Genomic DNA, 13940 nt, shown 5'->3' on the forward strand with positions numbered 1-13940 from the left:
TCATTAATTACATAAACATAAAATAGCTGCAAACAACTACAGTGTTTTATTGCTACATCTGACTCTGTATACAATGGGTTACCTAGAACATCTTACAATAAGACACATCTACTTAAATAAATCATAATCAATATGGATCCCTTCCTCTTAACACAAAAGAGGAAAGGCCCAGGAAATTAATGGTCAGAAGGGAACTAGGCCATAATTGCTTTCTTCTCACTCAAAAACTAATTGTACATGACATAAATTCAATGACATTTGAGTCATATGAAATCACTTGGACAATTATTTTCTAAATATCTGATGCCATTTCTCTCATTGAAATAAATTGAATTTGCTTTTTTCTTTTCATTAAAAAAAGCCACTCAGTGTATTGCTAAGAGCTTTTTTTAGTGAAATGTTGTTGCGATCAAGTTAAATTTAGGCATATAAATTCAGTGTCCTACTTTTGATTTAGGTATTAATATCCAAATAATCAGTTTAGCCTCATACTAGAGCATTTATTAACTTGTTGAAAATGCTTTCACCATAGAAAACAGTTCACATATTTCAGAGTTTTAAAAGCTTATGTTTGATAAAATTTGTTATTCCACTTTAGATTGAGAGAATTACAATAAATCTGAACACTAAGAAAAAAATGTCCAATATAAATTAATTTCCACCTTCCTTCAGCCCTGTCCTATTTCTGAATAAAACACTGAAGGTGCACCCTCAGCAATGGAATTTAGATATTAGGGAAAGTTGAAAGTGTCATATAACATACTGCAAGCCCTTGGAGGATAGTACTGATCCCAGTTGAGATGACAACAAAAATGTCAACTCCACTCCATGAAGAATTATTCCTTCCTTCCTTCCTTCCTTCCTTCCTTCCTCCCTCCCTCTTTGCCTCCCTCCCTCCTTCTCTCCTTTTCTTCCTTTCTTACCTCACTCCCTCCTTCCCTCTTTCTCTTCCTCCTTCCTTTATTTTTTAGAGACAGGGTCTCACCCTGTTACTCAGGCTGGAGTGCAGTGATGAGACCATAGTTCACTGTAACCTCAACTTATAGGCTCAAGTGATCCTTCTGCCTCAGCCTCCAATGTAGCTGGGACTACAGGTAGACATCACCACAACTGGCTAATTTAAAAAAAAGTTTTTTTTTGAGACAGAGTTTTACCCTTTTTGTCCAGACTGGAGTGCAATGGTGCGATCTTGGCTCACTGCAACCTCCGCCTCCCGGGTGCAAGCAATTGTCCTGCCTCAGCCTCCCTAGTAGCTGGGATTACAGGCACCTGCCACCAAGCCCAGCTTATTTTTTTGTATTTTTAGTAGAGATGAGGTTTCACTATATTGGCCAGGCTGGTCTCGAACTTCTGACCTCAGGCAATCTACCCACCTCAGCCTCCAAAACGGCTAATTTAAAAAATTTTTTTATAGAGGTAGGGTCTCACTGTGTTGCCCAGGCTGGTCTCAAACTCCTGAGCTCAAGTGGTCCACCCACTTTGGGTGCTGGGATTACAGGCAAGAACCACCACACCTGGCCTCAATGCCTTTCAACAGGCAAATGAAGAGGAGCCCTATCATCATCTTAATCTCTTGAGAGAGACAAGGACAGGGGAGAGCTACCAAATGATGGCCATTACTCTGGTGACCTTGCACATTAAGGAGGTGCTTGGACATGTGACCACTCCCTATCATTCTGAAGGCTTTTAGATTGCTGGTTGTGAGAGAATTCTGAAATCTATTAGATGACAGCAGGAGCCCCTTCCTGGCTTGTTTTGTTTTCTTTACATCCTTAGGGTGTGATCAATTAAAGGAACTAGAGATTAAGGGTTGTGATCATTCGAGACTTCCACTCTGAATATTTAATATCCCGGAGTAGTTTTCCTAGCAGTAGAACTTTATGTCTAAAACAGCAGCCACAACCAAAACAATAACAGAGACTTTCCATGAGAAAGAGAAGAGACTAGGTTGCAGTGCTCTTACATCTTCTTTCAACATTAGTGCTAGAACAGAATCTGACATAACTTTTTCAAATGCCAATAAGATCAGTAATATTTGGACAATAAGATCATGTAATATTTTGTCATGTCAGTAAGTCAATTTAATGCACAGGGGTACTGATAAACAGAGGAGAAAAAAAGTGTATGAATCTACTATGATCGGCATTGGGTTATATGCTTTCCTGTTATCAAATGTAAGCCTCAAAACAGTCTCCCATATTCTCATCTTACAGATGAAGACACCAATGCTTTATGAGACTTGCCCAAGAGACATTGCCACACTGAGTGTGCTGATGAATACTGAAAGCCCCTTCTCCAAATCCTTTAATTCCCATTCTAGACACTGGCAAACTAGTTGAACACACTCTTCCTTGGTGATGGTAAGAAGGTACCTCTAAAAAGGTAGGAACCCCCAGGTCCCTGGCAGGGAAGTGGAAGAAGGCTTTGTGGTTAAGATCATTCACACAGAACCACCAGGTTTCCAACAGCATATCCCGGTTGCAAAGTCCTATCTCTTCCAAGTGTTATCTAACTTGAAGGGAAACACTAGTCCTCCTTGCTCTGCATGAGGTCAATTTGTAAAATGCGCCAAGTCAGCCAACAGCCTTCCAGGCGAGTTCCCACTGAACAGAGGGTGAATACCAGGCCTAAGCAACAGGGAAAATTAACTTGAATGACTGCTCTGTGTTTTTAAGGTTGCCGGAGCTAATGTTCTGTGTATCTGTCTGTAGCATGATTTTAAATATTTACAGAAGTTAGAGAAAGGAAAAAAGTTATCAGTTCACAAGTCTACTTTTTCACTTTATTCTATGGTCATTATCTATTGAACAGATAGAAAGTTACAATTTTCCCCTCTAGTTACTTCTGAGGGAGCTTCTTCCTGAATCTGATAAGAGCCAGGCCTATATTCTAAGCAGCAATGTACATCTCAATCTCAGCAAAGTAAATTCCCTCTGGATCAGACACCCAGCTGCTTAATGTCTCAGGCTTACTCACAAGAGATCTGAGAGTGGCGTGTGAGTATTTCCCTTAGAACCAGAGACCCTACACACACACTGTTGGTTTTGTACACTAGAACATTGCTTTAAAAAACAACAGTTAATAGGCCGGGCGCGGTGGCTCACGCCTGTAATCCCAGCACTTTGGGAAGCCAAGGTGGATCTCTTGAGCCCAGGAGACCAGTCTGGGCAATACAGTGAGACCCCATCTCATTAAATAAATAAATAAATTGAAAAACAAAAAAACAACAATAATAAAAGGCAAGCTTATTCTGTTTAATGCAAAGAACATGCCCTCCTGGTGATGCATTCAATCACCAACTCTTAAAAACATAACTTGATGTTTTGATCTTTTTAAAATTTTTTAATTTTTTGGGTTTTTAAAAAATTATTTCAACTTTTATTTTAGATCCGGGGGTACATATGAAAGTTTGTTACCTGGATAATTTTTTTTTTAAGGGTAATTGTTGGCAAGGGTTCATCTATTAATTGTGAGGGTCATAATTTTAATGTGTGGCCCACACAGAAAGGGTGCTACAAATACACTTCATATGCATTTTCCCTAGATACAGGGCATGAGCACTCTTAGCAGAGACAAGTAGAATCTGATATTAGGGGGAGTGTTAATAAAAAATATTCTTAATATTTTGAAGGGGTTGTGGCAGTGGAACACTGAGCTGCTTATTTTCATTCTGGCCCCTTGTTCTGATATTTCCCCTTTTTGATCATTCTTCCTCCATGTCTCCTACACATTTCCAGGCCCTTCTGTTTTTCCTGCCATCATAACTGTGCATCTGGACCACTGCAAAGAGACTTCAAGGTACCTCATCTGCTGTGTCAGCCCCTCTGACTGTCCTGCTGGCCACTGCCTGTTCATCTTCCGGGAGTGGAGCCTTGATTCTGTCATTCCCTTTTCTAAAGAGCCCCCACGGCTTCCATGGCTTCCAGCACACAGTCCATGCTCTCAGCCTGCTACCCAGCCTCCTTTCCCTGTCTTCCCCTCCACTTTTCTCCTTGTAAGCTCCATGTTGCAGCAAAATCAAATGACTGTTCTCTGGGTGCACCCGCAGAATTCCATGCCTCCGTGTCTTCACTCACAAAGTTCCCCTCTCAACCTGACTCAGCTCTATGGCACCTCTTCTGGAAAATCTTTCCCCTTTGACTTCCCTAAGCTGGAACTAATTTTTACTTCCTCTCAACCATCACAATTCATCTGTATAGATATATTTATTTGAAATCATATTAGAGACCACATCATATTCATCTTTGTATCTATGGGTAGACAAAGAAATAGATGCTGTGATAAATTTCTGTTTCCAGATGCCCAGGGGAATAACACTGGAAAACTAAACATCACTCTTCACTGAACCAGTGTGTCTCAAAGTGTTTTCCAAAAGCCACACCAGAGCTCAGGTGGAGCTCTGAGGTCCTCTGAGGCCCAGGGCTTGCTGCCTTCTTCCCACAAGAGCACAGCCAACACAGTACACAGAACACTCTCTCGACACAGCCTCCGCCACTCCCCTCACCTCAGGGAATTGTCCACTCTGAGTTCAGAACTTTCCCAGAGTTACAATCATACCCTGACAGAGAACCAAATGCACATGATATATAAGACATTTAAACTCAATCCTGAAGAGACTAATTTCTTCCCCAGAGTAAATCTCTAATGAAGAAGAAAAAAGATAGCTATTGCAGAGGACACAGGTTCTTTCTCCCCAAATACATTTTTCTGAAAGTCACTGAACTCTATCAGAACCAACCTCTACAGAGTTACACTGATAAAAAATGGCACTGACATAATATTTAACTGTTGCTTCCAAACTCAGTTATCAAGTGTTTCATAAATTTGACTAACTCATTAAAAATAAAAAATGTAGGAAGACAGTTTGGTCTGGTGGAGGGCTATTTTGGAAGTCCAAGCCAGTCTCTCCACCTCACTGAGTGTTCTTGGATTAGTCCTTAACTTCTGTATGCCTCAGTTCCCGCCTCTGTAAAATTAGGATAATATTAGTACCCACCTCATAAGACTGAATAAGACTGAATGGATAATGTCTGTGAAACACTTAGCACAGAGCCTGCACTTAGTAAGAACTAAACAATTATAGCAATGATAATAATAGCTATGACAATGAAACTACTGAGAACAGAGGCTCTGTTTATGGAAAGAGGTAGATTAGTTGGTACTTAAACACTAAGATATTCAGACTAGCTTCTGTTTGGGAAAGAACAGAAGCAGTTTATACCAGTCCCCTATGTAAGTGTTAGATGTTATGTAAAGACTATTGCAAACAGCACTAAAAAGGCCAAGAATGGCTGGACAAGAGTGCACGCACAGGTACAGTTTACTGCATGTGCACACACACACTCCTGGCACTGTGCAAGTTAGAGCCTGAGATGCTTCTAGGGGCTTTTAAAGATTCTGTGCTGCTCTAATTGTTTAGTTAGCTACAACTGAGTGACCATGTGTCCCAGATTGCCCCAGACATTCAAGGCTTAAGCTACCTGCCCCAGCATCATTATTAATAGTGTGCCCTCTCATTCTCAAGGGGGTTCTGATTTTGGACAATAATGTACATAATTACCCTATAAAACAAAACCATCCCTGTTTATATGAACTTCCCTGTTTTCGAATCCAGTGGATGTTCTCAAAAAACAATACTGCCATTTCTAAAGCTCTTGGTCACAGTCTGCAAAGGAGCCTGAGGACTATGGACAACTGGACATATGTTTGTGAACAGCTTCAAAGGGGAATGGATGTGGTTTAACATGGAGAACAGTACCAGCAATTAAGGGTTTGTATGTAATTTTTACAAGTAAAAGTAAACGTTGAAGAAAGAGAGCAAGCCCTAACAATCTGAGATCATTTTTCCTTTATCTTTCACAACATGGAGGCACAAGAAGTCAACAACTTTTAACTTCTCAGAAGGCTCCCTGTGGATCAACTCAATCAATGTATCTGGGCCTCACTCCAGTAAGCCCCAACATTGGCTTTATTTATTAGAGAGATAAATAGCTCTGTGAGTTCACAACATGGTGAAAATTTTCTTAACAAAAACCACAGTCTTTAATTGGCTTCGAAGTTAGATGAAGAAATAAGTTTTAATATTGGCATTACATTGGATACTTTTCAAGAGTTCAGAAATATCAGTCTGCTTAATCTCCCCTTAAGATCTCAGAAGCACTGCAAAGGGAGTTATGTTTATGAAAACATTAAAACTGATTTTTCCCTAGTGTAACAATAACCATGTATCCTTATGCATTTGTAGTGTCGCCACTTTTTTTCTTTATCCTTCGTCAGAACTTGTGTTTATACAAATCAGACAGAAACCAGATTCAACCAACAGCTAAAAATTATTTACTCACATGCTTAGTTTAAAACATTCTGGTATCATACCACACCACACTGAAAAACATCACGACGTACTGTATGTAGTGGAACCAAATAAATACGCTAAAGAGTATTTTCCAGTATTCGCTGTTACAAAATCATAACATCCTATGATACAAACAACGAGATTGTATAACGTCCCCACATCGTTTTTTCAGAACTAGCAAAAAAAAAAAAGGTGGAGAAACTCAGCAAAACAAAGTGGCGAGAAAAGTCGGGGGAGGGGCGGTAGAAGAGAAGGGGCGGAGAAACACGACACCGAGGCGGTGATATCACCCACAGCCAACGGCATGGAATTCAGAAAGTTAAGTGTCACCCAGCAATTTCGGTGCGGACTCGCGGCGCGCCTGCACAGCGTGGCGGCTGCATCCCAGCCAAGCAGGAAGGGGGAGGGGGAGGCCTGACTGAGTTCGCTCGGGGGCAGCTGAGGGGAGGGCTGCCCGCCTCCCGGACGGCGCACGTTCGAGTCCCGGGTCGGGAGACTTGTCCGTCGCCCGACAATGATTTCATCTTTTCGGAAGAGCTGCCGCCTGGGCCGCGGCTGCCACGTGCCTGGTCTGGCCCCGTGCGCTGCGCCGGGGGACCTACCCGGACGGGGCCGCGGCCGCCGCGGGGCGCAGAGGCAGCAGAAGGGAAGGGCTGGCGGCCGGGAGGGGATCGGGGTGGCCAAAACTGGGCTAGGGGATTGCTCCGCGGAGTCCGCCGGCCTCAAGGGGCTGCCCTGCGGAGTGCACCCACCCTCCGCGCCCAAAGGCGGAAAGGCCAGAGCGCGGGGCAGGTTTCGCAACTCCGAGGGTGGATGCAGGCTGTGGCCGGGCGGGATGGAGCGGCCGTGCGTTTCCAGCGCCCCCGGCCTGGCGGAGCCCCATTCTCGGCCTGCGCCCCGCCGCGCAGTGCGCGCTCCCGGCGGCGTGACCGTGGCTGTCGGGCCCCCGCCCGAGCCGGGCAACCGGCCACCCGTGTAGGGGACAGTGGCGGCCGCGGGGCCCGGCGCCGCGCTGTTCGCAGCCCGCCACTCCTTCCGCGCTCCAGGCCCTCTGCGCCTCCTCCCCCGGCCCCGGAGAAATGCTTGTACCTTCCACCGCCTCCTCCACCATCTCGTCGTCGCTATCCATGGCGGCTGGGGACCCTGCCCAGCTCGGGGCTGCGCGGCTGCCTCCCGTCCCTCTGGGTGCTCCCGGCGGCTGAGCGAGCTCTGGGGCTCGCGAGTTTGGAGGAGGAGGAGGAAGAGGAGGAGCAGTCGGGGCTGGCTCGCACTGCCTCCCCCTACAGCCCTTTCAATTCCTTGGCCTTCAGCTGCTGCGGCAGCAGCCGTCGTCCCCCCTCCCTTCGCCCACTTGCCCCTCGCCTCGGAGGCTCCGGTGTGCCGCCTTGGCCGCTGCCGCTGCTGCAACTTTCTCCTGTAATACCCTCTCTTTGTTATCGAGCAGCTGATCCGCTGACATCACCCAGCGCCGGTGCGCTCCCTCCCTCGCTGATTGACAGTTCCCTGTCCCTTTCCAGAAGTAAGGCTCCTTAAAACGAAAGGCGCTCCGGGGCCGCGCGTATTCCGCGTCCCAGCCAACCCGCCTCCGGCCCGTCAGCGTTTCGCTTTTGCTTAGGTGCGGCTTGGCGCGCCCCGAGCGCTCAACGCGGTCCTGGGCGCTGCGGGCTTCTCGCGGACACTTGGACCGCCCGTAGGGGCTCCGAGCTCCCGACCTCCCGTTGTGCCGGGAGCAACTTGAAAGTCCGTCGTGCACTGTCCGTGTTCCCTCGAGACAACCTCCAAAGTGCCAGGGAAGCTAAGGAAGCGTTTCTGACGCTCTGGCGCCTGGACTTCCTCTCACCCTCGCCCCCACATCACCCCGTTCGCCACCGGGAGCTGCACGAGTGCGACACGCAAGGGAGCGCAGGTGTCCTCGCGGTCCCGCATCACATCCGCAAGCCGATTTCCCCAGCTCAGGGGCTGTTATCTGGCCCGGATTCCGCAGGATGGCGGGTCCACCCCAGCGCCCCCACTCCCCGCCCTCCTTCGGGTCGCCAGGCCCTCGGGTGATTCAGAAATTCATCAAATCCAAATGGCAGCGGGCTCTCTGTCAGGCAGGAAACAAGCCGCGCCGAAGGCTCGGCAGGTTCCTCCTCGCTGCTGTGGTAATGGAAAAGGAGCCGCCGAGTGGAGCTAACGAGGAAGGAAGGACCCTCCGTCTGGCGCGCCTCTTTCCCGCGCCTCCCGCCCTGTACGTGTGATGTCCCCAGCTGTCTCTCTGTTTCTCCAAGTGCCAACCACTTCACAGATTCAGGCGTCCTCAAGTGGAGAAAACCACTGGGCACCCGGCTTCCGGCCCGGCCACTTAGTGTCGTTATGGCGCTGCCTCTTACAGGTGGCGGTAAAGGGCGACTGTAAATAGCCGATTAAACAGATGTAAATGTACACAATGTACCGTGGAATTACCGGGTGCCGCTCTGGGCACCTGCCAAGAACAGCTACTGCATGGAGGGGAGGAGGGAGCAAAAAAAAAGTAATTCCATTTTGTTTTCTGATCAATGAATGAGACTTTGGGGATTTCAAAATACTTCCAGCGCCCAGGAGACTACTCCTTGCTTTTGGCTCTGTGCTTAAATGGTAGATATTTTTGTCAAGTATTGCCGGCTTGTTTCTTAAAGTCAGCTTTTCCTCTATGAAAAAGAGAACAATGCTAGGGACATTAGCCCCACACACTTCCAGGAATTTCAGCCCCTTTGACTGTTTTAGAAAGGGGAGGTCCTGGTGCTGCTCACCTGCAGAGGTGTCTTGGGAGCCCAGCCAGCCAGCCTGAATTCCTCCAGATTAGAGGCTTAGTCTACATTGACATAAGGTCCTTGGGGCTTAGGCTAGAGCACTCTGAGGTTCTTTGGCTCAAGCAAGACACCCTCTAGCTTAGTCTAGACCTCTCTGAAGTGTCTTGGCTTAGGTTTGACCTCCTTAAAGTCCTCCAGTGCAGATACTGGGAGTCCAAGGCTAAACAGAGAAGGTGTACCTGCAGTGGAAGATGGAAGAGCCACTTTAGGTTACATCATTTTCAAACATGAACCACAGAAACAGGATTTTATATCTGATTTTTAAAAAGCCATCATTTACTGAGCTCGGTCACTCACTGGTTTTGAATTATATGATATTTTTTCTCATTTAACCTTTTTACATATCACCCCCTCCCTTGCATATTATACTGGTGCACTAAAACATACCAGATACTCGTCTTCCCCAGTTTCCAGTTGATTTTCAGGGTCAAAAACAATGCTGAAAGCTGAAGGAAGCAGCAAAAAGACTTTATTCTCACTCAAAGGCAGTGAGGCAGGGCTGGGAGGCTGGAAGAAATCTCTCAAGACGTACAGAAGACACAGTTTCATGGTGGGTGGGTACGTGTGGGAGTGAAGGAGAGGGGAGGAATCATGTTGCAAGTGTCCAACTGTCCCCTTGGTGCTGTGAGGTTTTCCCAGCCTGTACTAAGCACCCAAACTGTCAAGTGCTCCCTTTCTACCTACTACCTTGAGAACACCTGAAACCCTGCCTACAGCACCCCCCCAACCCCGGCCCCCGCCGTCGGTGAAGCAGGGGTCCTCTGGACCTGCAAGAGGCAGGGACAGGAAGGGAGCAGGGTCTTTCTAGCAAAGTCAGTAGTGATGCGGGGTCAAACTACAGAGAACCTTCACCAGATCTGCACATGAGGCAGGCAGCAGCAGGGACACAGTCCCATCCCTCTTCCCCCACCATTCATTCCTGCTGGCTCTGGGCCCAAAGCTGGGGCAAAATGTTTTTATGACTCTCTTAAGATCCACTTGTATCTTTACAAATCATGTTGTGTATGTTTCGAGTCTCCTTCTCTAGACGGACTGATTCTTATTTATGGTCCTAGAACACAACACAGTGCCTGGTACAGAATGTGGGTTAAGCATTGTCAGCAATGATTTTGCAGATAGGAATATTCTGTTTTATATAAACAGTGCTGAGTCTTTCTCACAGACTGGATTCTCCTCCTATGTTTTGGCAAAGTGCTTTGTTTCAGTTCAAATCTGAAGAGCATTTTTGAGTTGTTCTACTTTCCCACATCGACTGGCCCCAAATCTGCTTCCATCGCATTCTTTCCCACAGTTTTCTTCATTGAGAGCTGATTTCATAAACTCTCTTTCTACTTGGCTTTCCACCAGTTTCCCCTGTCGTACTCTGTCCCCACCAATGTGGTCATGGGCTAGAAAATCAATAAAACTTTTAATCACAAACAATGTGCAGCAGCAACAGCAGCAGCAGAAGTAGTGTGGCTCAGCTCCTAACTTGGCAGATCCCAGTGAGACAGAACAAGCTCTACCAGGGAGGAACGGGACCGCACAGGACATCCAACATCTAGGCTGGGTGAGACTTGCTTTCATGTTCACACCGAGAGTGACTTTTTTTTCCCTGTCTTTGGTCTTGAATCAGGAGGAGGGATGACTTTTCTAAGCTGCTCTGGCTTAGTTTCCATTGCCTCCAAGGCTATATTCCTTCTCTTCATACCCAGCTTGGGAAACATAATTCCCTCTTCCATTGCAGCAAGCAGTCAAAATACTGAGTTAATTTTATTCATTCTACCACCCCTGTCTTTCCCTGGAGAAGGCTGGTGCTTACATACAAGACTGATATAACTTTTGCAATAAATATATTTTTACAAGCTTCTTGTATTTTATGCACCTTCCTACATTTAGGGGAAACAATTCTGTCAATTCGCTGCTATGCATGCTAAGTGAATTGTGAAACAAGTAGTGAATGTGGAACTTATGTGGGATTCACTACTGTTGGCTGTTACTGACTCCTCATCCTGCCCGCTGGCAGGGAGTGGAGGGGCCCAAGCAGTCTTCTGGGTCTCCATGTATTTGGGAGGGAGGAGCCTCTGAGACCTCAGCGGTAGGAAGTCGCATCAGAGCCTCTCCAGAAGCCCTGGTGGCTTTATGGTTGCTGGCCTGGCTCTGGTTTCCATCACTTGCTTACACCGCCAGCAGGATGACAAGGATAGAATTAGTGAAAGACCTTTTAAATAATCATCAAGTCTCATTTTGGCACTGCTCACTCCTTCACAAGATTTTTTCCCACCAAATTAGCCAGTTTGATTGAGTTTTTGCTCTGTCTGTTTTGGTTCCACCAAGAACTAGCCAAGCAACTGGGCAATTCAGTTCTGTGGGGGGGGGGGGGGGGGGGGGCTTCGTTTTCCCATCTGTAAATGAAGAGTTGGGCTACATAAATTCGAAGCTCAAACCTTCTCTGTCCACCTTTTCTGGAGAAAAGGTAAATAGAGCCTGAGAAGCCCCAGGAAAAGGCACATAAAAAGGAAATGGGAAGAAGCCAGGGCAACTCCAACAAACTGAATACTCAAGTCCTCTCACGTTAATGGCTCTAGCTGGGCAGGCAGGTGAGGGGAGAACCTTTATCTTGACTCTAGGGAGGGAAGCATGGAAGTTTTAGGAGAACCAAGGTTCCTGGGTTCTGAATCACTGAGTCACTAATCAAGTGGCTAACTGTGTTAGTGACAACTGCAGAAGCTGGAGGGAGGGGCTGGGAGAGGAGCAGCGAGGAGGAGACGGGTGGGGGAGGAGATGGGGATGAAAGGGAAGCGTTTGCAGCTTGTGGAGCACTGGGAAGAGCAGGGACATCAAGGGCACCAAATAAAGGTCCAGGGAGCAAAGAAAGAAATGGAGAAAATTCATTCTGCTGGAAATAGACATGAGTGCAGTCAGGAAGAAGACTTACAGATTCAGGGTGACCTGATTTGATTACAGCAACAGGAAGTGCAAGAGAGAGAGGGCAGAATAACCTGACCTAAGGAAGTGAATTAAATAATAGAGAAGACACCACAGTTGCCATGGTATTAAAATACCTCATGCCACATTAAGCTTCCTCTTTCTCTTTTGCTTGATTCTTGTTTTTGCAACATGTTAATGTTGCAATGACATGTTAATGTCATTGCAGGGTATCCAGTAAACTAAATTTAGACTTTCTGGGGCGGGGAGGGGAGGGAAGATGCAGCCCAGATCTCCCTGTTTGGGTCGACTCTGGGCCAATATTGTTCATTCACAGAGTTCTTGGGGTTTTTTGCATTATGGGATATGAAAACTCTTATGTCAGGCTTGGGCCTAGTGAAGCTGCTGAGTGAAATGATTGAAAAAAAAAAAAATGAGGCCAGGCACGGTGGCTCACGCCTGTAATTCCAGCGCTTTGGGAGACAGAGGCAGGTGGATCACCTGAGGTCAGGAGTTCATGACCAGCCTGGCCAACATGGTGAAACCCTGTCTCTACTAAAAATACAAAAATTACAAAAATACAAAAATTGGTGGTGCATGCCTGTAGTCCCAGCTACTTGAGAGGCTGAGGAAGGAGAATCACTTGAACCTGGGAGGCAGAGGCTGCAATGAGCCGAGATGGCATCACTGCACTGCACTCCAGCCTGGGCCACGGAGTGAGACTCCATCTCAAAAACAAAAACAAAACAAAAAAAAACCCCTCACACACACACACACAAAGAAAAATTGGAAATAGTTTTCAAAGGGGCATCTGTTTTAGAAATTACTTTAGAAAAACAATAGGATTGCAGAAACTTGAAAAATAAAGACAAACCGCCACCAAAACCAAATGTGTTTTCATAGATATTATTTTCTCTGTTTTTGAAAAGTTACTTTACTAGGCTAAAATTAAGATTATTGAGTCCTGCAATTGGTCCTCTGCAAAAGTGGACATTGCAGAGGGCAGGTACATGGTATACTCTTTTGACACTACAATATCCAGGATGGGCAGAGGAGTATTTCCAGCTGACCTATTTACCACAAATGTCATAACATTCATCAAGGGTCAGCTCTTGACCTTCCTCAAGTGGACTCACATTAACTAGACCCCGAGAGACTGAGATGTATGCCTGAATTATGATGGACAGATCAGAATACTCACACTGTCAGGGCAAAAGATCTCTCTATATAAATAAATGCACTTGAGAAGAAAAATTCCATCCAAAAGTTTGCTTAGTTATCTGGAGTAGAATGAAGGACATTAGTTGTGTGGTCCACAAGACAAATACTCCTGATACAGTGTTCTGTAAGAATGAGGCTGCCCACCCATCCCACTCACCTCTGCTTAGATGGCCCTATGGCTTCTGAGGCTTCAAGCTTCTTTCTCCGTGCTCTAGTTTCTCCAAACCTGTTTCTCCACACAGCGTCCTATACAGCCCATTAGGCAGATTTACACTTTCTAAGTCATAATGACATTCTCTATCTTCCTGGCATTACAGCCAAGTCACTTTAATGGGAATTTGAGGTAATCCTCAAACTTTTCAGTCACAAATTGAGTCACTCTCTTGGTTTATGCCCACTGAATTCTAGTCAAAACCATTGAGTGTGCAGATTTTGGTAGTCAAACTTTCTGAGAGCAACCTGGTTCTCAAATTCTTGGGAAAGCACCTCATTTCTGCTTCACAAGCCATCAACAGTGGGCCAACCTTCTTAGGCTACCATGATTTCTGAGAAAGAGACCAGAGACATATTAAGACCCACGTGGCCTGTCCTGTGATACAGTCATCCAAGTTTTCCTGGGCACTCAGCTC

General features: G+C 46.2%; 1 protein-coding gene across 1 annotated transcript in view; it reads right to left on the minus strand.

Moving 5' to 3' along the window:
* Positions 1-8410, minus strand: part of SETD7 (SET domain containing 7, histone lysine methyltransferase) — a 51049-nt gene extending 42639 nt beyond the window's left edge. The window contains exon 1 of the mRNA XM_016952242.4: positions 7442-8410. Coding sequence (XP_016807731.1) covers positions 7442-7481 — 40 coding nt within the window. The 5' untranslated portion in view covers positions 7482-8410. The remainder of the gene's footprint in view (positions 1-7441) is intronic.
* Positions 8411-13940: the final 5530 nt, after the last annotated feature.

The sequence above is a fragment of the Pan troglodytes genome, chromosome 3, assembly GCF_028858775.2.
Source record: "Pan troglodytes isolate AG18354 chromosome 3, NHGRI_mPanTro3-v2.0_pri, whole genome shotgun sequence".
Taxonomy (NCBI): Eukaryota; Metazoa; Chordata; class Mammalia; order Primates; family Hominidae; genus Pan; species Pan troglodytes.